Raw genomic sequence first — 27689 nt, 5'->3', positions numbered from 1 at the left:
TGGCAGGTATTAGACCAAAAGCCATATCCCGATATATTTAGGTTGAATATCGATATATATATCCCAACATTTTTCCTGAGAGCTGTGAAATGAAGTGTTAGTCAAAGCCAAATACGAGAAGTTTTATTGAAAACTCACTATAAAATGTAAACATAAACACTGTATAACAAAGCTCTGTAAAATCTTAAATAAAAATAGCCTAGAAAATAAAATAGGTCAATCCTTTTTTTATATAAAGAGATAACAAAATAAAGTGCTCAGTTTAAGAGATTACCTGTTTCTTTTTGTTAATGGCTTATCTGAATTTGAAATATCCCGATATATGCGATATGGTCTAATTCCATATCTCGTTCAAAAATATATCGATATATCTTAAATATCGATATATCGCCCAGCCCCAGTCTCCTTTGCTCCATGAAGTGAAAGCTTTTCTACATTTCGACTGCCGTTACAAACTTGTTGTTGCAAAACGTGTCTCTACAGTCCTGTTTTACAGTGCAGATGCCTGGGCAGCCACACGCTTGTAAAACAACCCGGCGTGACAGCCCTGACATCGCAGAGCCATGCCAGAAATGCGCAGAGGTGAGCGGGCGCTCGCCACTGACAGACAAGTGACAGAAGGCACCAGTAAAGGCGCAATTTACGACATTTTGGGGACGACTATCGCCTCGCGGATGTGGGGCGGTTTAGGAAGACGAGATCTATCAATCAGTGATTTAAAAGTCAAACTAATTGCCAATGCTGTGACTGTTGAGTTTTTGGACGTGTCTGGGTTATTTTTGGGAATCCCCTTTGGACACTTGAATGCTGCCTTGTCAACCTATGCCTTAATGTGTGGCTATAATCTGTTTTACAATGACATATATATTATAATCTGCAAATTGCAAAGACTATGCAACATCCTTATCAAAACATAAAGTATCTTGTCTCCAGTTTGCGAACATACAATATACCTTGTATTTAAACATGAACCTGTTTTGCATTACAATAAAAATGTCTAAAGCTTGTGTTTCTCTCACTGAATTGAAAATATTGAACAATTTTACAGCTTTACAGTGTTGGATTACAGAAATGTATAAACATTTGTGGTAAAGAAAACAAATACATGTTTCTGATGAGAGAAACACAAGCGGGCCTAATCCAGAGCCCTGGGGTGCTTCTTTTACAAATAGATGTCAGCACAAAAACGACAACTACAAACAACTTCCAATGCACTTTTTTCAACACAAGATGATAGTTAATCAGTAGAAATATTAAAACGGGGGTAAACCGTTGCACAAAAGTAGCGTTAATATAAAGAAATCTTGCTAGAACTACTGGGATTATGGAAGAATTGCCCCCGTGAATAGAGTTAGCGTCGTCTATTTGCGCATGTGGTCAAAATGAGTCGTCTCTAAAATATCCGTTGCCGTTGTGCCAGTGCTGTGATCCCGTGGTTTTAAACTATGTCTACTATGCTGCATTTTGGAACGGAGGAATTTTCTAATTTTCTCCTGTTTGCCTCAGTGTAAATAGCTCTCAGCTGATGCAACATTTCTGTGCTTAACACGGCGTTTTCCTGATGCTGCTTTTACATACGAGTATTTGACCGAGCAATCTCAGTGTCATTGATCAGGACGGGCCGACTTTGAACTTGATGGCCTTATTGATCCAGAGCCGTAGGAGACAAAGCCTTGAGAAAAGTTAATTTCAAGCAACGCTTTTTAATGTATTAATGTTTGAACCCTATATGAAAATGTCAGCACAGCAGGATTATGGCCATAGCTAATGCGGTTTTATGCTATTTTAAAGTGGTGATTCCCAACCTTTTTTGTTCTCAGAGTAATATAGTATTGAAATACAACTCAGTTTCACATTATTTTTTTAGATCTGAAATAATTCCAAGTACCCCTGGTTAAGGGGAGACACTGCAGGCAAAATCCATTTTTTCAGTTTTCAGGTTTTGGGCCAAATTGGTCCTGCTTGATCTTCACAATAACATGTTCAAATATTGCGCTGATTCAATGTTCCCCCATAGACTTATATGGGACAATGCAATTTCAAGGGCCTTTTTCTCAAAACAAATTTTTCTGTCATTGTGGCGACACTATGTCCACGTCAGTCGGACCTAAAGACCCATTTATTGAGTTTTGAATGTCAAAAAATGAGGCGAAAATTACATTTTGACAAATTTTTCCACTAAAAAACAGCTTATTTTAAAACTAAACAAGAAATCCAAAATCCCCTCTGAGAAAGTCTTGGCAACTCATTTACCAATGAAATGAAACAATAAATTTGAATTTAGCTCTATCCATTATCCAGATTTCGCCGCCGAAAAAATGTGAAATTTGGGGCATTTTTAGGCATAAAACACCTTGTTCTTATATGAAAAGATAAAATGACAGAAAACTTGCAATGTATTTTCTTCTCACATTTATGCCAGTGATCTACAGCAAAAGTTTCAAATTGATATCTGTAAATTAAATTTGTTTCCCTATTCACCTGCAGTGTCTCGCCTTTTAAGAAACCACCATTATTAGCATTTTACAAAGTGTTTCTTTTCCGTAATTTTACCACTTTGGGCTCACACTTATATGACTGGAAACTGGGGTAGAAGAGAAAAGGATTTGTTTAAAAGGTTTTGGTATCCATTGTAGGCCTTTCAATACAATGGCAGCAACTTCAATTAGGACTTTATTTAGTCATAGTACTTAAGAAATGCTCCAAAAGGATCCTAGAAATAATTAAATGCCAGTACTTTGACAATGCATTTGCCGTACAGTATGTGCTACTTTGAATAGACATACATTGAACAAAACACTAACTATTATTCCAGATTCTTCTTATTATACACTGCTTGTATATATATATAAAAAAAGGAAGGTCTGGTGTACAATATGTTTTTGTTTATCCAGTTTTAATGCCTGGTGATGCCTAATTATTGTGCTTTTTCTCCCAAAACATACATATCCGTGTAAAAAGGCGCTTCATGTGAACCTCCCTCTCTCCCTTTCTTCTCCGTCCGTCTGTCTTTACGGTTGCCATCACGCAGCTCCATATGTTGTGTGGATCAGACGTGCACATCATACTAATATGCCCGGCTCTGCAGTGGTCACGCAGCCTCGAAGCTCCGCGCGGATAATCTGCTACAGCCCGCGAACCACCGGAGGCCCCCCCAGGAGAAGGCCCTCCGATGTGGGGACACGCAGAGGAGGCGATAGAGGGCAGGGGGGGGGGTGGGTGGAGGTCAGGGCGATAAATGACACGTTTCTCAGGAGGGAAGCGGCTGATACATACTGGGATTCTCACTGGATTGAAGCAAAATTACATCTGGATTATATAAATCATGACTGAATAATAAATATCCACAATTTGCTTGAATTATGGATTGGGTCTCACAATTTTCTGCAATGTTTTCTTCTCCTTTTTCTACACATTTACCTTCCTGCATTAACACGGAAAGTATGACAGTATATCTATGGCATTGTACACACATAATCAAATCATTGTGTTTAACTGGTGAGAAAAAAAAAAGGGGGGAAAAGGAGTTTTTTTTTTTCTGAATGGGAAGAATTGCAAATGTATGCAAATGAGCAGTGTTCCCATGAGACCTGTTAATGTTATTTCAGAGGAATTACAAGAGGTTTACGTGTATCCATTACATCTAAAGGCTAATTATTGTTAGAACCTGGGCATTGATGTGTGATAATAAAGATGCTTATAGGGTAGTGTGAATATAGAGATAAGGTGGAAAAACTAGGCCCGACAATGGCGGAACAGGCAACAAACGAAACGGGAGAGCGCGTGTCACAAAAGGATTCTTGGATCAAAACCTATTTTCGCTCTAGACGAACACTTTCAACAATGTAGCTAATTTAGGTTAAATCGTGAAAAAAACCTACTTAATCTGTTTATTATTTATTTATGAAATTATTCCACATTATTCCATATAATAAAGAGCACTTTTGCGTAGCCTATTTTGGACCAGATTTGAATAGCTAAAAAAAAAAAAAAGCACGAAAATAGGCCTATAGGAAAATACGAACAATAACTACAGCCACATGTAGCGTCAATAATCAGTCGCCAAAATAGTTTCAAAAATCGTTTTACAAAAATGTAGCCATTTTCGCTCCTCGCGGTGTCCGCAGCTGCGCGCGTGGACGACACGCGTTCCGCTTTTATGATCCAGTCATTATTGTTCAGGCACTTGAGGTTTTTAAAATCTTGAGTGAAAACTAAAGTGTAAATTAACTAAAGTAATTTATATAGACGGTGATTAAATTGTACGATGGGCCTTTTTTTAATAGTAGCCTAGTAGGTCAGGGGTAACACATAATAAGATAAAACAAAAAGGCACTTTAAATTTCTGCCAGTATTTGTCAAAATTTTTTTAGTGAAAAAAATTAATTAGTCCCATTTCGCAACAATCCTGGCAGCTTAGCCTATAATGTTAAATAGGCTATTTTTTTCCTGGTCTATAAATTAAAAAAAAAACGGAAAAGAAAAGGGGGATAAAATAAAATAATACATAGAAGAAGCTAAATAAATAAATAAATAAATAAGATGTTACCTTCGGGAAAGACTATCCTCATCTTGAGGTAGCTGGTGGTGAGGCGGATGATGGACGCCTTGTCGAGCTGGGAGGTGATGGCCGAGGGCAGCGGCAGGAGCTTGGCCAGTTCATAAAACTCACTGTTCTCCTTCTCCCGCCGGGTCCGCGCCGCGTTCTTCGACTTCTCCTTCATCTTCTTCGCTAGTGTTGTCCCTCTCGGTCTCTGCTCTCATAGCACTCCCGCGAGGCTGAAGCGTCTCCAAAACAGGGCCATTTTTGTTTGTTTTTTTTACTCCAAAAATCCACAGAGCGTGTCCATATTATTCCCAAAAGTGAGCGAGCGCAGCGTTGAAAATGCACGCACAGTCAGCCCATTTGAGATGTCAGCGAGCTGGTTAGATACATGATGCCTGCTTGCAATAAGGGACTGCACCTACCAGGCCACAAAAAGCAAAAAATACGCACAGAAAAGAGTGAAAACACCATCACATTTCCTACTGCATTCCCTCTAAATTAAAAGAGCAATTGGGCTCCGCTGCTGCACATGCCCGTCTATTATTTGCCACAGCGCTAAAAACCTGTTGGCCTTGTTGGTCGGTATCCAGTCAGTCAGAGAATCCTCTTGCGCATGGCTCGTCTCTCTCCTCTCGTATTTGGACGGATACCAACACATCCAGCAGCCACAGCCTCCAAATCCCACCCACCACCGCGATCCGAGCGCGCATTGGCCGCCCGGAAGGAACTGCTCGCGAGGCATTGGACAATTCCCAGACAGGCGGAAGGTAATAGTCAACTCTCTAAGGCTGTTTGATGGGTGTTTTTTATACAGATTTAGCCGATAGAAATGCAAGCATGCAGACTTTACCCTGGATCTTAAAGGTATACACTGCTTAAGATTCCAGGCAATGTTCTAATAGCATTTGGAAGATCATCTGCTGGATCCTCCATGGAGAAAAGTTACGGGTCAGGTCTGAGGAGAGGCCAGACCGCTCATAGTGAATGTGTTTTAATTCAAATTATTCAATGAAATGTTGCACAGTGTGGTTTTTTTATTCAGTTGTTTTTTGTTTTGTTTTGTTAAAGCAGCCTCTAATGTTAGGAAATGTTGAGGCCCATCATGAAGTCGTCATGGTTACCTGAAGATACAGACGGCATCTCTGGAATCGCCCATATATGGTCATTCTTGAAAACAGTTAAGGGGGGAAACAATTTTGGAAAAATCTAAACTTTGTCTAATTATTCAAAAACTACTGTAACAAATGCTGAATTATGAATATAGTTTCTACTAAATAAAGAAACAAAGACATGGGGAGGAGCAAACGTGGTTCAACAGCCCATATATACATGAATAACGGAGAATGCTAACTTGATACTACATGTTAGCATTGGGCTAATGCTAACGGTTAGCTAGCGCTAGCTACAACTGCCGTTTTTTCACTTCTACTGAACAATCTGCTGTGAGAAAATATCCATATGGGCCTGATTTACATTTGACTTTATTTATGTGTGACAAATAAGTTCATATTCCACCAGAAAATGGCTAAAAAGAAAAATTGTGTTTCTCTAAAGAGAAGAGATGCCGTCGGTATCTATAGAGTTCGGGAAAGTCTACAGTTACCATGGAGATCGGCCATCTTTGCAGCTGTTAACATACATTTCCATTGACTAACATTAGCTAAAAAAACAGTTTATAAAGTGGAGAAAATAGCCGTGGAACAGCTCCGTTAGCTGCTGAGTTACTGCTGGTAAATCCATCTAACACACTGTGGTGTCCAAGTGTTTTAATGTGAACAATAACTCCAGTATTATAACTTCTAAAATCTCCATTAGTTTACAATTGCTGCTAATCCCATAATGCTTAGCGATATGATGTCACATTCCCGAACTCTATAGGTCTTGTTTAGCCCTGTCAGCTAGACTAACTAGTCCAATCATTTACATGTGGCTGGACCATATGGCTCACTTTTTTCCCTCATATTGGTCAATTTCGATTTTTGATTCGATTTCATTTTTTTTAATAATAAAAAATAAAGACATTTACAGGCTAGCTGATTCAAGAACATCTACATATCTTTTATAGCAGTGGTTCAAGACATGAAAATAATGACTGTGTTTAATCTCTTAACCTTCACCTGAACCTCCAAGCATATTGAAAGAAAAAATCATGATAGCTACAAAACGAGTATGAAAACGGAATATAAGAGCAACAAAAATGTGACGAAAAAGACGATGAAAAAGTGACAAAAAGCCACAAAAGAGCAACAGAAAAGCAACAAAGGAGTAACAGAAAAATGTGAACAAAAAAGGAATGAAAAAAAGTTTAAAAAGTGACTACAGTGCAAGAAAAAAATAATCTGTTTGGATGAGTTTCGTCGGTCTTAGCTTTCAAATGAGGCGTTACACTGGCCTATAGGCTGTAACCAAAAATAGTCAGCTATGCAGATTATTATGCCCCATCAAATCCTTTGTTCATTAAATCAAAAATACTAAAACTACACGACTTAGTTGATCTTGGCACAGCTATTGTTATGTATAAGGTTCATAACCATAAGCTTCCTGAATGTATTCAAGAAAGGTTTAAACTCAGAGAGACTGGCTGTAATCTAAGAGGAACTCATATTTATCAGAAAAGTGTATTTGGAACAAACACCAAAGCCAGATGTGTCTCAGTCAGAGGAGTAAATGTATGGAATAGTCTAAATGACACCTCAGATAAGTGTTTCACTTCAGCCAAAACCCTTTTCAGTCATTGTTTCAGTGTTTTGTCTGTGTGAAGATACTGACTGAAAATAAACTAAGCTAAACTAAAAGTCCTGGTCCGTCTTACACGAGATTTGAGAAACAGTGCAGGGCCTCTGACACCTCTGTGGCGGCACATGTGGCCAAACTTGGCTCAGGAATAAGCTTTAAACTTGTGGGAGATGCCAGTCGAGTCTATGGTCGAGGCTGAGGATGTGGGATGTTGTTGGGATTTTAAACGGCCGCTGGCAGAGACAACAGCCTGGATTTAAAGCCTGGGTGATTCCTGGACAGAGGTGCAAATTAGTGAATAACACCACCCACTTGTATTTGGAATCCTATGCTGACAGATCCCGTTCACCCGCTTTGAATAGCTTATAGTTAAATTAATGAGAAGTAAATATAGGTTGTGAATGTGTTGTTGTGTTTCAGCTTGAGTTTATTTAAATGATCAGTTGTTAAATCACCAGAAGAAGCCTAAGTACCACAGTTTGGTCATCTTTCTTTTACTATTACCAACACCACAGTAAATCTCATTGTTCATTATTGGTAACATCTTGACTTTACAGCACAGTGATAATTTGGTAATAGGCTTGAGAGTGTTATGTACACCCCTGTGCTGTTGTACTTTTTATTTAACCAAACGACTTGTTCTTACTGCGTGGTAAAGTGCAACCCTTATTTTCATTTTGCTTTAATTGCTGTAATATTTGGTTGGACCTCCTTTATCTTTGGTTACAGTCAATGATCGAGGAACATGCTTCAGTATGGTCCTTATGGCGGGAGCTGACATTGCTGTAATACCACCCAGGGGCGACTCCAAGGGACACTTGGGAGCATTGATTCTAATGGGACTTCAGACGTCCCAAGAACGGGTTAAAAGCCTGGCTCCAAAGAGTTTTTCTTTTTCTAAAAAATGCTATGACCCATGTGGTAACGCTAGGCTAGGTGAAATATTTTTAACCACGCTAGTTTTTGTTTATCAGCCTGAAAAGGATGAAGCCTTTTCAGTGCATTGACTGGCTCCAGAGTCTGTCAATCAAGCTCTGGAGGATCCGCCCGCCCCACGAGCGCAGGGCCTCCCGCCTTTTTGCCCTTTTAAGGCGCTGGCTGCGTAGGAGGAGTCTGAGCGGCCATTATGGTTTCATACAGGACTCGGGACCTTTTCTGTGAATGGGGCTGAACGGGTACTAATCTATCTCTAATTATTATATCTATGGTTACAGCACCCATTCACTGTAGATTTGTTTCAATAACAGGGTTTCTACAGGCAGTCGAATTTAAAGCTTTTCAATAAGGCTGCACAATATATCGCAATAACAATATTGTATCGCGATATTAGGTGATATATCCACAATATATCGCAACATTGCTAAAGCCTTCATCTGACTGAGATTGACACATTTTTTGCAAACTCAATTTTCCCCATGTTTTGGTCTTTTTGAAACAATTTGCTTTCGATTTGTGTTTAATTAAATTAGAAAGGAACATATTGTGTTGAAATGGTTTGGTAAAATATCACAGTAATATCGTAATCGCAATATTGCACCGCCGTATCGCATATCACAAGTTACTTCAGTATCGTCCAGGACTACTTTTTAATGCCATTTTTAAAACCCAAATACTAGGGCTGGGACGATCACGATACCCAGGGGCCGATCCGATACATATTGCGATACAGTAAGTAATTATGACAAGTGATATGTTTACCTTAAAATGTGTCAAAAGTAATGTGTCTAAAGTTTATACTTTTACTGAAGTGTTTAGATTGAAAAGTGCTTTAACACAACATGTAACAAAGTGCTGTGTAACTGTTACTGAAAAAAAAAAAGAGTGTATGATAGACAAACACAAGTATTGAACGTGCGATACTTGATAAAGTATTGATACTTGGTGTTGCAGCACAAAGTATTGCGATCCAAGTCCGATCCGATATTTTGTTCCAGCCCTACCAAATACTATATTTTAAAGCCACTATCGCAAAAATCTGTGCATGTTTTACTTCTTAAAGGGGCTAGATGCAAGTTGGCCATTTTATACTCACTACTGCCACCTCAGGTCATACTTGTAACTGCACCTTCTATATTAAGCCCGTGCATGATGGCAAAACATATTTCATGCCAGTTTGACTTTAATTTGATGCCCCGTATAAAACCCTGAATACGATTTTAATGTCAAAAGATCTAGTGTTGCATTCATATTACTTCAAGATCTTGTATTGATGATGGGAGAGTGTGACTACTACGAAAAGCCTTCTCCAGCACATCCCAAAGCTTCTCAATAGGGTTAAGGTCTGGACTCTGTGGTGGCTGATCCATCTCATGCTCCCTGAACCACTCTTTCACAATGAGAGCCATGATGAACCCTGGAATTGTCATCTTGGAATATGCCTGTGCCATCAAGGAAGAAAAAATGCATTGATGGAATAACCTGGTCATTCTGGATGTTCAGTCAGATGATCTCATTCTTTGGTCTCATAATGAACAACTGCAGCAACAAGATCATAACAATTCCCCATGTTTTCCCTCAGTTTCCCAAATTTCAGCCTTCTCCAGAGCCAGGGCCTTGGTCAGGAGGAGTAACTGTAGGAAAAACCTTCTGTGCCTGTTTTAGTTTGAGAAATCATCTTGTTCATCTTCATCTGTTCAAAAGAAAAAAAAGAGACGTATTTTTGATGAAATAATGCATTTATTTGAGCAAACTTTGAGCAATCTGTCAAAACAACAAATTCAAAGTTTGGACACATTACTTTTCTAGATCTCAACCTAAAAGATCCACTGCGGCCAATGCATCTTCTCAACACAGCCACTTCAGCAGATGTGATAACCTGCTCATTTTCCCATCACGTTGAGGAGTAAATCACCTCGGTATTTAACATGTCAAATCACTGTGTTTAACTAAATAAACTTCTTATTAGCAACAACATTTACTTGTATCACAAGTATCAAAGGTCCATACATGCCAGTATGACATATGCAATGTTTCACACTTCTCTGTGTTTGGCTATTTAGAGGGAAAGCTCAATAGTTTCTAAAAAGGGGTCGACAGAAATGTGTAAAGATTGTGTGGACAATTTGAGGCCGTTGTTCTGTAGCAGGATTTAAATAATAATAATTAAAAAATAAGCTATATGAAGTCACACAGCGTCACACTAGTAACTTTGCTGGGAATATACTGTGTATGAACTAGACTGGGCAATACATCGTCCATAATAAAAGATAATATTGAGCAATACAGTTTATTTCAATTGTCAAGAAATGGGGAAAACATTGAGGGAAATGGGGAAAAATTGGGCAAATTTTAGGAAAAATTGGGGAAAATTTAGGGGAAAAACTGGGGGAAAATTGAGAAAAAATTGAAAAAATTGAGAAAATAAATTGTTAAAAAAAATGACAAATAATAGGGGAACATTTTGTAAAAGAAAAAAAAACAGGAAAATTGGGTGGGGATTGGTAAAAAAATGTGGGGAAAATAAATAAAAAAATGTGGATAAAAGAAAATACGGGAACAAAATTGGGATTTTTTATAAATGTTTTATTCTCCTGCCATTTTGTAGTCTGTTCAGGACTATTATCTTTTTGAGCGACACACCAGAGTAAATTAAGACGTTAGCAGCACATTTTTGCATATTCCTCATGGTTTGCAAAAACACAGCTTCATCATCGTTATCGAGATTTAATTAATAATTTAAAAAAAAGTTATTTGAAGTCACACAGTGTAAGTGAGACCTGACTAGTAACATTACTGGGAATATATATGAACTAGAGCTGGGCAAAATATCATCCATAATATAAGATAATATCGAGCAATAAAGTTTATTTCCATTGTTAAGAAATGGGGAAATAACAGGGCAAATTTTACTAAAAATTTGGGAGAATTGAGGGAAAAAATGGGTGAAACATTATAAAAGACAAAAAAAAAGCGGGAAAATTGGAAATAAAATGCGGGGAAAATTAATTAAAAAAATAAAATAAAATAGGGGAACATTTTTTGAAACATTTTGTACGTTTTATCCCCTGCCATTTTGTAGTCTGTTCAGGACAATTATCTTTTTGAGTGAAAAACCAGAGTAAATTAAGACACATTAAGCACATTTTTGCATATTCCGCTTCATCATTGTTATCGAGAAAGTATTTTTGTCAATATCACCCAACATTAATAATATGTTTAATATCATATGGCATGCTTTGATTTAGTTTTCTGCTAAGTGGCGTTGCTTTAATATTTTGGGAGCACACATGACTCCACATAGTGACCCGTTCTTCACAAAATACTGAGCAATCCCTCGACAGACAAAGCGGCAGTAGACATCACACCTCGGAATCCTTCTGATGAAATGTTTACAGCAACATTTTCAACAATAAACGAAGCATTTTAAGCTGATCCATTGACTAGTGTTAAGCCAATAATTGTGCATTTTCCCATTGATTGGCAACATAGGCATTGACAGACACCGGCACTTTGCTATTTTGAAAAGTTAGCATAAATATGTACCAGCTCAAGAATCCATGTAATCTCCAACACATTAGCAAACAGATGTAAATAGAGGTATTATCCTTTTTTTTTCTCCTTTTTTTTTTTTTACCATGTTTTAACAATGTTCCCTCCTCAAAAGCACATCTATAGTTGTGTTTTTCTCACTCGTGCTCTGTAGTGTCACCTGGCACAGTTTCTGAGGCCTGTCCAACTTTAGTAAACAATGTCAGCCAGCCCGATACATCCATCATTCGTTTTCCCCCAAATCAATGTCCAGTTGTTTTTAATAATTAGCCAAAGCTATTCCGGTTTGAATGAGCATAACTGGGCTGCACTTTGGTGCCCTCTACTGCTCTCTTTTCACGTTTCTTATAGTCTGCATCGATCACCACGACTGGCCCAAATCATAGCTCCTTTAAAGGGATATTTCAGAATCTTTGACACAGGGCCTCATTTCCTAGTTATCAAGAGTGTTATTGATTTCTGGATATATATATATATTTTAATTCATGGAATCCTTTTATTTGAAGAGTGTAGTGATAGAGTAGTGCTAGGCTAGTGCATGTCTATGGTAACTAGTAGCCTGCATTAAAAACAGTCCAAGCAGTCCACTTATAACACCAGACTACCCATATAAATGCCTGTGTTGACGGAATATTTTTTGAAATATAACCATTTTGCATTTTAAAGAACTTATATTTGAGCAGCATCAGCTTCCTGGTTGTAAGCTACGCAGCGGCGGAGTGATCTGCGAGGTTACCGGATCTACAGCAGTTGTGCAGGCTATTAGCTACCATAGACATGCACTAGCCTAGCATTAGCCTAGCATCACTAAACTCTTCAAATATAAGGACTACATGTCTAAAAAAAAAAAATGTATATCTCTAGAAACACTCTGGATAACTTGGAAATGAGGCCCTATGTCAAAAATCCTGAAATATCCCTTTAAAGTGGACAGTTGTAGCTTTTACGGCTGTGGCTTTACATCCGAGTGTGGATATTTGACATTTTACAGCTCATTTCTGTGTATAGGACAGTTATCGGCAAGGACTAAGCTGGTTTGCATCTCAATGTTTGGTTGGAGCGCCCTCTTCTGGCACCAGAGGGAACAGAGTCCCAAACTCAAACAAAATATCAGCAAAATGGACTTAAAACTGAACTTAAAAATGCAGTGAAGACCAGGAATTAAAGATCAAAGCGCTTTTGCAGTAGAAGAACCCAAAGCCGTGTGATTTTGCTACGTTTTTGATTGGAGGAGCAACTTAACACGGTTAAATGCTGAGAAAAAGAAGATGTTGCTCTTCCTTCTTCACTCTGCTCTCAAAGCGGTGTTTTTGGCACGTTCAGAAAGCAAGAAGACTATGGAAATTGCCCACGAAAGTTGAAAAAGGCAAAGGCAATGCGTTCTTAAAGTGTAAGAAAAAGAAATGTGGAATGACTATAGCTAATCGCAAAAAGGCAAAGTTGATTGCATAGTTCAGCTCTATGTTAAATCGAACATAGATGATATTAAGCACGCGGTAATGTAAACAAAGGTATCTTCAAACTTTCGAATGTTAGCATGGTATGGTTAGAAAGTCAGTTTTTGGTGTGTTTTTTGGGGGCCGTGTCCGTCGGGATGGGTCAGCTCACAGACAGGTCGGCCACGGAGTCGGACACTTCCGTATTGACTTGGGCCGAGATACTGGCGTTGATCACATTCAGGTGGAGGTCGTACTGCTGATCCAAGCCCAGGTAACTGTCGCTCAGCACGTACAGAGTGTAGATGTATCTAGAAGGAAAAGGAAATGAGATATTTAAGAAGAGGCAGATGGAAGATGCTCGTGTCTAAACCAGGCTGCTGCACTTACTTCCCGGTGGTCTGAGGGGTGAAGAAGGCGACAGAGGCGACCGTTTGGTTCCGGACGTAGCCCACTCGTTTCACCGCCAGCAGCTCTCGCCGGTCCACCTCCCCCAGCACCAAGAACCAGCCCTCATCCTTCGATTTGGGGAACCGCGGAGCCTGCGCCTTACTGTCCTGCTTCCTCTGAAATATGAGGGACAACACACGACATGCAGTCAGGCAGCCGGTCATAAGCACACCAGTCTTAAAGATAGTATTCTGATTTTGTTCTGTTGTCAGCTTCAATCAAATGCCAGTACATTCATGGTTTGTATTGCACTTTACAAGCTTAACATTAGTGGTGAAGCGGTTCAGCTATCTCACCGTTCAGTTAGATTCATGGTGCAAGTGCTATTTAGATCTTACGCCCGAGTCTGATAAGAAATTTGAGCCGAGATATCATGTGGAGGTGTTGTCCCGTGTTAGAGGACAACATTAAAGGGACTATACAGAGTTTGAAAATGTTAAAATTATGTACTTTCCTCACCCTACATGTTCCAGCCATGTCCTAATGTGTAGACCTGTTCACCACAACTGCCTCTAAAATCCTGCACTGGCACTCAAAAAGGTGTTAATTCGGGTCTGAAGTGCCGTCATGCACAAGCTTAATATAGAAGCTGCAGTTACATATAGGACCTGAGGTGGCAGTAGTGAGTATAAAATGATGAACTTGCATCTAGCCCCTTTAAATTGCTATTTATCATATCACAGACAGACTTGAATGGTAGGACTAGCGCAATGTCTCGAGTTCATGTCTCCGGGTCAAGTACCGATGGTAAATAACCTTCTCCTGTATAAGACATCCAGACTGCAGCCTATTCTTCATCTATCCTCTCCAACACCATTGTTAATTCTCTAACATCCCGTAGTTCAGCCCTTTTTCCTACTTCGACCCCAACCAGGCTGCGGTGTGGGGAGGGGGGAGCTGCGGGTGGAGTAACACACATGTTGAGTGTGTCGGTCACGTTTCTAAAGCATGGGCGAGGCCAGCACTTTGATGCCGGTGCTGCACCAAGACCATCGCTTCATTGTCTTTACCTCAGAACTGTTTATCTCCCAGTGGGCTAGATAAGTAGTTTGATGTCCATACAGTGTGTAAAAGTATGGAAAATGCAGTGTGATGTTTGTGAAAAACGAGTGAAGAGGAGATGAGAATGACTCTTGTCTGTGGTGCTGCTCGAATGCCGTGCGTGTAACCTGTCCCGCACTGCGCTCCCCTCTTGGCCCTGGTGCAGTGTGTGGGCGCTCTCATGTTACAACATAGTCAAACACCTGCGACTTAAAGTAAGTGTGGCCAATTAATGTACTTTTTCTTTTTACATTTAGTTGGTGCGGCTTATATTCAGGTGCGCTCAATAGTCTGAAATTTATGGTAAATAAAATAGCCTAAATCAGGGGTGCCCAAACTTCTTCTTTTATAAGTCCATTTTTGACACGTATCTTTGTTTATGTCAACAACCAATAGTTGGAAAACTGGGAAAGCTGATGCTACAACGCTCTGTGATTGATAAACACAAAGACACCACAACAGTGTTTCCTTATCTTTGTGAAAGGAGTGAAACAGCACCCCCAATTTGACGCTGGTGGCCAAACAGTGTACTGCATCCATATTTACCATTGAGAATGAATGGGAGAGAATTGGTATTAAACATATGCGGCACTCTCTGGCGGGCCAATGGAATTATGGGCCACACTTTGGACACACCTGGCCTGAATGATCATTATTAGGCAGTATTTATAATCTCAATATAGAACCGTGTGCTCGTTAAGTGTCAAGTTTTGCTTCATACGTAGACAGCAGCAAACACACGTATTTGAATTTGAATTTTGAGGCTGGATTATGTCCAAGTTTGGATTTGTCTGCACCGCTGACAATGCGCGGTGCACTGGATCCATCATTCACCACAGCCTGGTCATCTGCTGGAGAAGGTCTGAAGGAACCTTCTGAGGAAGGGCCAATGCCCGAAACGTTACATCTGGTGTAAGTAATAAATACTATTTTTGGGAGCTATACAGTTGTGCGGACACTTTTTTTCTCTTTCTTGTGTTCCTCTTTGATCCTGCACAATAATTCAGACTCGATGTGCGTGTTTTTTTTTGTTTTCTATCGCTATCATCTGCAGGAGAAGCTCTTACAAAGCCATGCAGATTTCATGTGTTTTTGGAGGATGTAACTGGGTCTGGAGGGTCTGCAGCTTCCTGTTCAGCGGTAAGGGATGAAGACATACATGCGCTCTGTTTGGGTGCACATACATACGCGCACATAGCTATGGGTAGGACAACCCTGGTGTAGCCACTGCTGCCTGGAGTCTGACAGATGGAAATGTGGCCAGGTTAATTCATGCCAACGGCCGCTTTGACAACCCTCACACAGACATCTTAGTCATAAAGGCAATAGAGTCTGGCCAAGCTCCCACATATGATAGAACCTCTGTTGCTTTTATGTAACACTATATTCATAAGCTTTATCGCTGCTGGCAGAAAAGTACAGCCTTGAGCACTGACCCTCTGCTGTCCCACGTTGCTCCGTCTCAGCGACACCTGCAGCACGTACTCCTGATCAGCGTGGAGCTCGCACCAGCTGCTCTGGTCCCGAATGTTCGCCCCGGCTGCAGGTAGGGGGCGCTCCGTCTGTTTCGCGTCGCCCTCCCACCAGCCCTTCACGCTCATGCGCACGTCCAGCACTGGGAGGTGGCTCAGGAACGACCACGCCTGAAAGGGACAGGGCAGAAGACAACGAATGTAACAAACACTTTCGGTAATTGTGAGATATATCGAGAACTTAAGTCAAAATACTATGTTCCACCAGCTGATGTTTTGTTATCTATACATCTATGTGTACTTTTCCTTGAGCTACAAAACCCAAAATACTAATTGTGAACTGTTTATGCATAGTTAATAATGAGGTGAGCTAAATGTCCAGGCGCTGCTTTTAATCAACAATTCCACCAGAATCCAGTCTTCTTGGGCCGGGTACCATTACATTTATTCCGATACCAGTGCTTTAACAATACTTGGTTTACAATATTGATACCTGAATGATACTTTTTCCGATACCTCCACTAAAATAATTGTCATCTCGAACCAGAAAACAGAACAATAATGCTAATTTATTCCTTACAATACAATTCCCTTTGAATTTGTTTCATTTATTTGAGAAAAAGAAGAAGATGATTTTTATTTATATAGTGCCTTTCACAGACATGGTCACAAAGCTCTTTACTTGAGACAATTGTACACTCACTCTATACTCGGTGGTAAGTTACGTTTGTAGCTTCAGTTTCCCCTGGGGGAGACTGACAGAAGTGCTGTTGCGACTGCACACGTCTGCATCAACTGTGCCTCTGACCATCATCATGCATTCTTCCTGGCCTATTGTACATGTTTTTAGTGGTAGGGGAAACCGGAGTACCCAGAGGAAACCTACGCAGACACGGGAAGTACACGCAAACTCCACACAGAAAGGCCCCGTCCAGGCGGGAATCGAACCCTGGACCTTCTAGCTGCTAGCGAGAGCGCTAACCGCTGCGCTACCGTGCCACCCATTTAACCTCTTAACCTCCACCCGAACCAAGGACATTTTGTCGAGTTTGGCATTACCCAAATCTAAAAAGTGTGAAAATAGCGACAGAAAACAGCCGAAAACGAGGACGAAAATGCAACAAAAGAGCGACAAAAACATGACAACTAAGCAATGAGAAAGTGACAGACGTGTGTGACGAAAACGCAATAAAAAAGCCACAAAAGATTAACAAAAAAGTGACAAGAAGCGAGAAAAGTGTTGGAAACCAAGGCCCTAAAACAATGCAATTTGGGAAGTTAAGATGCCTCTATTCCCTTCAAAAATGACAGGAAAAAATGACAGGAAAGATTGCACAATATTTTTTCATGTGTCATACTCAACAGCAACAAAACCCAACCCTTATATTAATAACTTAACAAACAGCTACACTCACATGGACCTTTAGATCAGCCCCAAAGCTCCGGATTAAAACCGATCCCGGGCTTCAGAGCATGTTCAGAGTGGAAACACACAGGTGGACCATTAGCCATTAGATCGGTGTGTGCGTTCGGAGGGCGCACACTTGCTCCGAAATCACCGGGAAAAGCTATTTATGAGCAGATTACTGCGGTCCGCCCGGGCAGCCTGAGACGCCGCGGCACATCTAATCATTTAATTACAGCAGGCAGCACACGCCGGGGGGTGGGATGGGGGGTTCGCGGGGGTCGTGCGGGGCGAGCGGAGGGGGGACGGTGATTGGGTGAACACACAAGGCTCAGGACACTCTCATTACAGCAGCAATTAGCACTTCCATCAAAGCTGAAAACCCCGTCAATACAGCGGTAATAGAGGAGACCGGAGAGCTGTGATGGGACCAGCTCCAAGCGTCGTGTGTCACAGGAGCGAAATGTGGCAAAAAGAAATTGTTAATTTATATTTCTGAAGCACTCCAGTTATGTTAAATTGTGGCTACTAGGGCTGCGGAATAATTTATCTTTAGCGCAATATTAAGTGAAACAATAAGAAGCCACAATAGGCTAACATGACGCTAACTTCCTACAATAACAACTGTTTCCTGTAATTTTATTCCTATTTTATGTATATGTCTGTTTTTATGGAAAATGTATATGAAACCTTTGGAATTTCTCACATTTCTGACTAAATCGGTCATAAAATGTCGTCTGATCTTCATCAAAATCATAAGAACGTGTAAACAGTGTCTGTGTGAACTAATACCACCCAAACATTTACATTTTATCATATTTTTATTGGCCCTAACATGTAAACATTCACAGGAGAGCGTTGAATAAGTAAGTGCACCCCCTAAAGCAGCAGTTTTATAAAGAGGAATGGTTATTGCTGCAAAAGAAGGATCAGCCAGCTGTTACAGGGGTTCACTTATTTATTCCATGCATGTTGTAACCTGGCTAACACCATGCTGCTGTGTGGGCTCGAATCATTTCGAACTGCACAACAGCCTGGGGGCCATGGCCGAAATTTTCGCATGGATTTGGGAACCAATCACAGAGCGAGGAGGGACGGCAAGACGATGACGCGCTATTCGACATACGGAAGCTTGAAATTTATTTACGGATTTAAAAAAAACGTTTATTTACGGATCCAACATGACAGCAGCAGACACAATGGTATTTTTCGATCAAGCTTTAGACCTTGTTCTAAATAGTTTAACTCAAAAGTTTACAGCGGGTACGTCATATGTCATCTCATACGATGATACGATTGGCTATGGCTACGTGCAGACGCATGATAGACTTTTTTTTCGTATCGCCCAATAAACGACTATGGACGATCGTAAACCACACCTCTCCTACGAGAAAATGAATTGGTGGTCCCCAGACTAAATATCACTTGTGATTTTAGTCTGGTGTTAGCCAGGCTATGCATGTTGTGAATGTCTCAGGTTTTTCTGCAAGATATCTTGATAAACTTGTGAATTAATTGATTTTTCTATTGATGACAGCACGTTGTCCAGGCCCTGAGGCAACAAAACAGCCCCACACCATGATTCTCCTGCTCCAGACTTCACAGTGGGGAGAGGGTTTTGATGTTGATGCTTTTCCAATTTTCCTCCTCACATAACGTTGTGTGTTCCTCCCAGAATATTCAACTTTGGTTTGCAAAAGAGCACTTGGATGCTCCACAGCACTACTGGAAAAATATACTGTGACTGATTAACCCAAAGATGAATAGTTTGGGAGGAAAATCAGGTATAGTCCCTTTAATAACTTTTCAGTTTGTAAAGCTTTTGATACATCTTCAATTAAAAATGGTGTGTTTTTTGTCAGCGAGTTAGGACAAAGCTGATTAGCCTGTGTCATGCTGTTAAACTCTTTTTTCTGTTATATCTAATGGAATGTACTCATTTAGCTGAACTATGACAAGCCCGTTTGTAGGACATTTCTTTTTATCATGTTGCGCAGCCAAAGTGCTTCATGTGATCCATTTAATTTTGTTTCATTCTATTTACTTTGTCTTCAATCGATATGTTTAAGCCTTTTACTGTGTTTTGTCTCATTCCACTTTATCAATCTTAGTAAATCAGACTGACACCCAATCCAAGTATTCTCGAGTTTTTTCCCATTAATCACAATGTTCACTCAGATCCGTGCAGTTTTTATATTTGCAGTTTGAAATCGTACCTGACTGATTTGATTGTGCTGAAACTCCTGTCCGAGGATTGAGGCAAAAACGTTTTCTTTCCCTTCACAGACGCCGATCAGCTCCGGAAGTCCTTCAATCGGTCCGGTGTATCCGACCCTCTCAGACGACCGCCTCTTACTCGACCATTTCCTATAAAACACCGGGCAGTTCTTTACAGCTACATTGTATTGGTGATTATTGGATGAATAAGAGGTACTGAAAGGCACTCTTGGAGGTCAAACTCTGTTGTCTGTTATTACCTGAACAGGTAGAGGTGTTCCTTCTGGACGTGAGGTAGAGTGAGCAGCGACGACTCGTGCAGCCATCGGCCCTGGATCACCATCTGCACCAGGTTACAGACGCTCAGAGCCGCCACCAGCCAGCCCTCGCTCGCACACACATCCAGCATGGCCTGGGCACACGACACACGGGGGTAAAAGAGGATCAGCACATGGGACACATTAGTACCAAGGATGTGCAGCTAACACCGTCCTCATCAAATCTGTTGGTTAATTTCAATTGTTGATGCTTTTTTAACAGATCATTGTTTGGAAAATATTAAGTGGTGTTAGTAGAGTGGAAAACATTACCACCCATATCCTGTCTCAGCTCAATCAATACCAAATGCTTCCTCTGGTTTCATTTAACACATAAAAGTCTTCCATTGTCTCGTCCAAACTCAAAAACTAGGTGTTGCTTGTGCCAAAGAAATGGCTGTAATTAAACCTGTCGATTATTAAATCCTATGACGATTATTGAGATTGACAGAAGCAGAGATTGTGATTTCGATTAATTGCCCAGCTCTATGCTGAATACACAGCTGCTCAAATAAAAAAGATAAATGTAATGAATGAATGAAAGTAAAGGCGCCATGTAGACCACCCACACAGCTGCTGGGTCACTACAGGGTCAAATATGCACAAATATTTGCTTAAATGTGCATTATGCAACTTTTTTTTCCACATAAAAAGTTGCATTATGCACATTTAAGCTGCAAAACATTACAAATTCATTAAAATAGAGATCATTATTATTATTTGGGGGCCCCGTGGGATCTTCATATCGATAAGGGGGCCTTGACTTTTCGAACTTTGGGAATGGGTATAAAAATCTAATCAAATAGAAAAATGTACTTATTTTTTTCTCTTATATTGACTACTCCCAGCCCTAAATAAATGTTTTCTTCTGCGTATTCCTTCATCAAATGAATTCTTTTTGAGCTTATAGCCATGTTAATAGTTCTGATTTCAGTAATTTTTCATATTCAACCTGTCTCCGTCTGAAGTATTTCCCTGCTTTGAGTCAAAATGCTCTATTCCACCCACTGATGTCATGAAGTGGTCCCTTACTTGTCCACAAAATGCTCCCCTGCATTTCAAGTCCATATACTTTAATTCGCGAATTTCTGTGCTCATATTGCCTTCCCCACAAAGCATGTCTCGGTAATTGCTTGCAGTCTAATTTTGTGCACAGTTTTTGCCCATATACATTATTTTTATTATTAGCAAACTGTTATATGATAATTATGGCTTTGCAACACAAGACAAAGATATTATCCGAAAACTAAACCCGATAGACTGCTGTGTTCTTTCTCGAGGGCGTGAAATCGGGCTCATTTCGGGAGGCTGCTCTGCGTTGGGAGGAATGCGAGACATTAGTTTGTGATTTGTAGTTTCGACCTGACGATCCACTCCATAAATAATACATCTTTTGAGCGGTCAGCCATCGCCGCTTTCCAAACGAGAAACACAATTACAGACTGTGTAACTTTGGCTTTATAAAAGTCCTCTTTGTCCGGGAGCTTTCCCCCCCGACGTGTGAAGAGGGTAAATTGTTTGCGAGTGTTTGTTTAGTTGCTGTTTGAAGTCGGCTGCGAGTCTGCAAGCCATTGTCCACATGTGCAGGTGATTTTCCACACTCGGCTGCTTCTGCTACCGTTTACCGACATGGAGGTTGTATCGCAGCTTATGCATTTTGTCCAAAAAAAAAAAAAAAAGAGAGTAATTCTACATATTAAGTCTGTCTCCCTCTCATTTCAGAAGTGGACCAACCTGTATTTCCTGGATTTATGCCACAATCGATAGAACACACATCGCTGAACCCAAACGCCATTCATCACAGCACCATTGATTCATTAGCATTCTGTTTAGCAAAACATAGAAGCTTAAATTATGTACTGACCTCTTTTCTACACTGCGTTCCAAATTATTATGCAAATTACATTTTTATAACATTTTCTAAATAGGTAGCGTTCACGATTTAGAATGTGATGATGTCATAATGTCAGATGGAGGGCAGGGCCAATGCAATTCTATGGGAGAAATAGAGTTTTTGGAAGAAATCTCCAAAACAAAAAATGACAAATGTTTTTCCTCTTCAGTATTTGATCGTGATTGGATTCACAAACCTGTGATATTGTTTTTATGTCTGAAAGTCCTTTCTTTTGGACAACATCACACTCATGTTTTCGCATATTGTCACCACTTTTTGATGTTTTTCGGGGAAAATAATTGGACATTAGTTCAAATGAGCTGACAGAGGAGACGATGAACTTTGTGATAGTTTGTGTTTCATGTGAATTCCTCCAGTAATGACTGAGATATGAACCAAAAAACAAAGGTATAAATACATGCATTTTGTCAGTTACCACAGTTACCATAGTTACCGTCAGTTGCCCTCCACCTCAATGTTAAACTATAGGCTCTTTAAAATGTTGTGATGTCACGTGAACGCTACCTATTGTCAACTCAAATGAGAGTCAGCATAATTTTCAAGTCTTTAACTGGTAGAGGATCATTTAAATATGGTTGAAAAAATCTCCCAGTGATAACAGTATTTTTTTCAAAAATAAAATCTACTGTTCCAAATTATTATGCAACTCATCGTTTCAACACATTTTAAAGCTTGTAATTGACTGAAAATGGTGAAAATTTGTTGAATTTGTAGCATTAGGAGGTCATATTTACTGAAATCAAAAGCTATTTCAATCAAAAACATCTCAACAGGACAAGTTATATTTTACCACAGGAGCCCTTGTGTGATAGCAGCTCCAAAATTCTTAAATCCATTAAACTTGTGACTTTTTGGACAGTTTCTGCTTGGATTTGTTTGCAGGATGTTAGAATGGCCTCCCGGAGCTGCTGTTTAGGATGAAAACTGCCTCCCACCCTCAGAGAAGTTTTTTTCACCATCCACAAATCTCTTATCAGTATGATGATTACGCTTAATCTTTCATGAAATATCGAAGGTTTTCATATCTAGACCAAGGTATTCAACTAGTTCACGCTTTTCATCAGCAAAGAGACCCTTTTCTTTCCCATATTGCTTGAAAATGATGATCTGCTTAATAAAGTGGAACATCCTTTTTCAGTAGTTTTTCCCTTAACTGGGCTTAACCTGACAACTAATCATCCCAGGTCTCTGAGATTCAAAATTCTTTTTCTCAAATTGCATTTTTCTCTCATTGTGGCGGCACCAACAGTCTTCACATTTTCCAGCCTTGGACTGAACAATATTTTGAAGATTTTTTCAGAGGGATTTTTTAATATCTAATTCCTAGCCTGATTTATTGAGTTTTGAATGCCAAAAAATAAGGCTGATTTTTCCACTAAAAAAACTATTTTAAAGGTATCCAAAATCCCCTATGAAAAGGGCTTGGTAACTAATTTATCAATAAAATAAAACCATACATTTGAATGTAGCTCAATCAATTATTCAGATTTTGTACTTATAGTCCAAGATGCCCAAAGTAGTTGAATAAGGAGCGGTCACTGACCTGGCAGATACGAATGGCGTTGTCCAGCACAGTCTTGGTGTCGGTGGCGTAGTCGCTGCAGGGGAGCGGCGCGTGGCTGAAGTGCGCCTGCAGCAGGAGGTGGGTTTTGGTGTGAGCGCTGTCAAACGAGTGCGGGTTCACCTGCAGGGGGAGCTGCTGAGCCAACGCACTGTTCAGCTGGTCTTCGTTGTGTCGCACGGGAAGCTCGGCGTACTCCTCCGCGTCCTTGAGAAGAAAACACAGCAGCATAGTTTACGTTAAGACAGTTTTAAAGGGATATTTCAGGATTTTCTGACATAGAGTCTAATTTCCTAGTTATCCAGACTGTTGTTGACTTCTGTAGATGTTTTTTTTCATGTCCTGATATTTGAAGAGTTTAGTGGTGGTAGGCTAGTGCTAGGCTAGTGCTAGGCCTAGGCTAGTGCTAGGCTAGCGCATGTCTATGGTAACTAGTAGCCTTCATTAAAAACCTCTTCAGAATCATGGGGTCGTCCTCCAAACGTTGCCATATCTGATATGTAGAAAGCTCTTTTGTGAATTCCACGCAGGTAAACAAACTACTGTAGATCCAGAAACCTGGCAGATCACTCCGCCACTGCGTAGCTACAACCAGGAAGCTGATGATGTTCAAATATAAGTTCTTTTAAATGCAAAATGGTTATATTTCAAAAAATTGTTCAGTCAACACAGACATTTATGTGGGTAGTCTGGTGTTATAAGGGATTGGCCTCAGGTGCACTGTGCTTGGGTCAAGCCTAGCATCACTAAACTCTTCAAATATAAGGACTGCATGAATTAAAAAAACAAAACATATATCTCTATAAATCAACAACACTCTGGATAACTAGGAAATGAAGCCATATGTCCAAAATCCTGAAATATCCCTTTAAACACAAGTCAGCAAATCCCTGGAGGTCCTTAGTTAATGCCGACACAAGTCAGAATGAGTTACATGACAAAAGTCGGAGAAAAACAAAAAGTTTTACAGTAACCGTTTCACAAGAGGATGTATTAGCACAGCAGAGAGAGCAATAGTGGCCCCAGTCACCTGTGCACTTCCGTCTTAAAGCCACATATCACTCCTTTGAGGTCGAAACTTAAGATAAGGAGAAGAGATAGTTTAAAATAGACATAAAGAAGGCGCTATTGGTGGAAAAACATCGGCTCAGAGGATCTCCTTAGCTCAGAATAAAGATTTTACATCTAGCTTCATATTGGATAAGTGTATAAAAGAAATTGCTGGGGCTATTACAATTCTTGACTGGCATGTTAAGGCTTCTGAAGCCTGTTTCCCAGTCTTTTTCAAATGGCTTAAAAGTGAGAAAAGGCCTCTGAAGAAAGGGGCCAAAAGTCCTCAACTCAATCAACCCAGTCCAGCTGACGGTACTTCAGTGGACTACAATGGAAAATCCCTGGATCTTTGAAAAATGACACAAGCAAAATGTAATCCTGATTGTTGGGACCATTTCTTTTGGTAAATGACTAAATGTTATATAGACACTGCGAGTTAAATTGATGGAAATGTAAAATATCCCATTATTTATTCAAGAGTTTCATGGTAAAAAAGAAAAAAAAAAAAAGTAAAAAAGCTCTGGCACAAGACCAGATCCCAGACGCTGCAAACCCTGTGAGCTCCAGTGGTGATGCCTCTCCATCAATCTCCCCCGTGTTTGCCTTTGCACTGAAATGCACAGACACGTTTCTCTCACTCACTCCTGCATCCGTTCAGCCAAAGCAGCCCCATAAACAGACAGCACTGGGGCATTTGTCACAGAATATACTAAAACAAGGACAGTTCGGATCTCATCTGTTACCGACCGAAGGCACAAATTTAAGGGAACAGAGACTATAGGTGGGATATAGGAAGCGTGCATTGGTTTGGTGAGAACAGTGAATGATTAATTGCTCTTCGCCTTTGTGTTTGCATTTGGATGTGATGAGAGGGGAGGAGATAAATCTGAGAGGTGGTTTTAGAAAAGGGGGGAAAGAGGATTTTTTTTTGACTGTGCTTCAGGAGCCAGTTCTAAGAGCAGAATACACGTGATCATAATAATAAGCGACAAGAAGCCGAGAAGCTACAAGTACAGAAAGAGGGTTGAATATGTGGCAACAACTGAGCAACATGTAGTAAACTAAAGCCAAAGTACTATGTTGATATTCATTAAAAGAAAATGTGCTGTACACTTCAAGAATTGCTGCATACATGTTTACGGTATCAGCCATTCCCAAGGTCTGGGACATCGCGGAAAATTTCCCAGGGCTCCCCGAATAATAATAATTGACTCTATTCAAAATGAATTTGTAATTATTATAAAATTACATGGTTTGTATTATTATCATACTCTCTGTCTAATCTCTCCGGACGCAGAGAATGCCCTGTAAAGGGAACCTGTCGGACCAGGGCTTCTTTTATTCCAGAGGCTGAGATAAATAAGATATAACAAGATAAATGATGTCATGCCGCTCAGCAAGATAGCTGCAGCACCTTAGGTTTATCCGATTTTATGCTGATTGGCTCTAAGCTTGTTTTACTGTTCTTTGTTTTTTGTTTTACTGTATCATGTGTGGACACTTTTAGGACAGTAATAAAGTTGAACCTTGAAACCTTGAACCTTGAATTTCCTGTGAGCCAGCAACCATTACTTTCCCCCATGTTTAACACATACTGCACAAAGAGTTGAATAAGATTAATAGATATATTTTATTAGCTTCACATTTATAAGTGAGCCACCTGCTGCAAATTTGAATGTTTTTATTTTGGCAAGAGACAAGGCTAACACCCCATAGGATTAAAACATGTACAGGAAACAGTTACAAGCGCAGGAGAGAGAACAACGCTCTAAAAGACTCTTAGATACATATGGCGTCTCTGGGATCATCAATATATGCTCATGCTTGAAGCAGCCAGAGGGGGAAAACAAAGCAGGAAAATAATGAATCGCTGTCCCATTACTCTGAAACTACTTTAACAAATGCTGACTTATAAATACTTTATGCTTCTACCAAATAAAGATACAAAGATATGAACAGAAGCAAAGTGGATCAACAGCCCATAAATACAGGAGAAATGGACAATGCTAACCATGAAGCTAACGTTAGTCTCATGCTACATGATAATGCTAGCTACAATTCCCTTTTTTTTGTGCTTCTACTAGACAATCTGCTGTGAAAAAAACATCCATTTTGACCAGACTTTGACTTGACTTTATTTGCATGTGATAAACATGTTTATAGTCAGCCAGAAAACGGCTATAAAGAGTAAACCATTTTGATTCTCCGTGAAGCCGTGAATTCTATGTAACTCTATGTGTAACTATGGCAACCGTGAAAATCTGGCTTTTTCAACTTGGTTTATGGCTACTATCTCTGTAATTGCTCGGTCTTATCCACATGAAACAAAAGCTGCCATATGCGATTAAACTACTTAGCAATAAAGCTGTCCAAAAATGACGACATTTTTCAGAAACATGCGTGTAACATTTGTTGATTTGCTGCTTTCTATCTCTCTCCCATAGACTCACATTGGCCCCTTCCCTCCATCTGACATTATGACAGCGGTATACGTGCGCACAAAGAGCCGGGGTAACATCCAGGCGCTTAATGCAGGAGGAGGAGCAGGAGGTGTGACTATTGTTATTAGTGAACACTGCAACGATTAGGCCCAAGTGGAGGAGCATGCCAGGGCTTTGTGATTGTGACCCAGGGGGAGGGTCCACTGGGGGGCGGGGGGTGGGCGTAAGGGTCAGTGGCCTGTTGTATTTGATCGCCTCGTGGGACAAAGGCAGACAGCAGAATGGGTCGTGTGAGACAGACAAGAGTGATGAGGCTCTCTCCATATGTTAGTGCCATTAAAAAGACGAGAGAAGGAAATAAACCTACAATCCGCAGAAACACTTCAATGGTGCCAGTGGCTTATTTTAATTGATAGTTGTTGTTTTTACAGATGCGGAAAAAGCTATAAACACAATACATATTTATGTTGTGGTCTCCCCCGGAAGTTTGATTAATGGACAATTTCATCCCTGAACATTTTATTATCGGCATCTTTGTTTCGTTCCTGTCGGACAATTAGGAGCCGGTAATGTAATATTGCCTAATAACAATAATTAAGAGCCAGTGACAT

The 27689-nt window shown here is 40.1% G+C and overlaps 2 protein-coding genes across 2 annotated transcripts in view; both read right to left on the bottom strand.

Moving 5' to 3' along the window:
* sim1a (SIM bHLH transcription factor 1a) overlaps positions 1-5024 on the bottom strand; it is a 33254-nt gene extending 28230 nt beyond the window's left edge. The window contains exon 1 of the mRNA XM_079561326.1: positions 4550-5024. Coding sequence (XP_079417452.1) covers positions 4550-4724 — 175 coding nt within the window. The 5' untranslated portion in view covers positions 4725-5024. The remainder of the gene's footprint in view (positions 1-4549) is intronic.
* Positions 5025-12926: 7902 nt separating this feature from the next.
* ascc3 (activating signal cointegrator 1 complex subunit 3) overlaps positions 12927-27689 on the bottom strand; it is a 158684-nt gene continuing 143921 nt past the window's right edge. Inside the window, exons 37-42 of the mRNA XM_079561281.1 lie at positions 23567-23791; positions 20052-20203; positions 19791-19941; positions 16134-16340; positions 13597-13772; positions 12927-13517 (exon numbers count right to left, since the gene is read on the bottom strand). Of these exons, the coding sequence (XP_079417407.1) occupies positions 13370-13517; positions 13597-13772; positions 16134-16340; positions 19791-19941; positions 20052-20203; positions 23567-23791 (1059 nt within the window). The 3' untranslated portion in view covers positions 12927-13369. The remainder of the gene's footprint in view (positions 13518-13596; positions 13773-16133; positions 16341-19790; positions 19942-20051; positions 20204-23566; positions 23792-27689) is intronic.

This window comes from Gobius niger, assembly GCF_951799975.1.
Source record: "Gobius niger genome assembly, chromosome: 8".
NCBI classification, from domain to species: Eukaryota; Metazoa; Chordata; class Actinopteri; order Gobiiformes; family Gobiidae; genus Gobius; species Gobius niger.
Note: the sequence above shows the minus strand (reverse complement) of the source record. Positions and strands in the feature narration are given on the sequence as shown.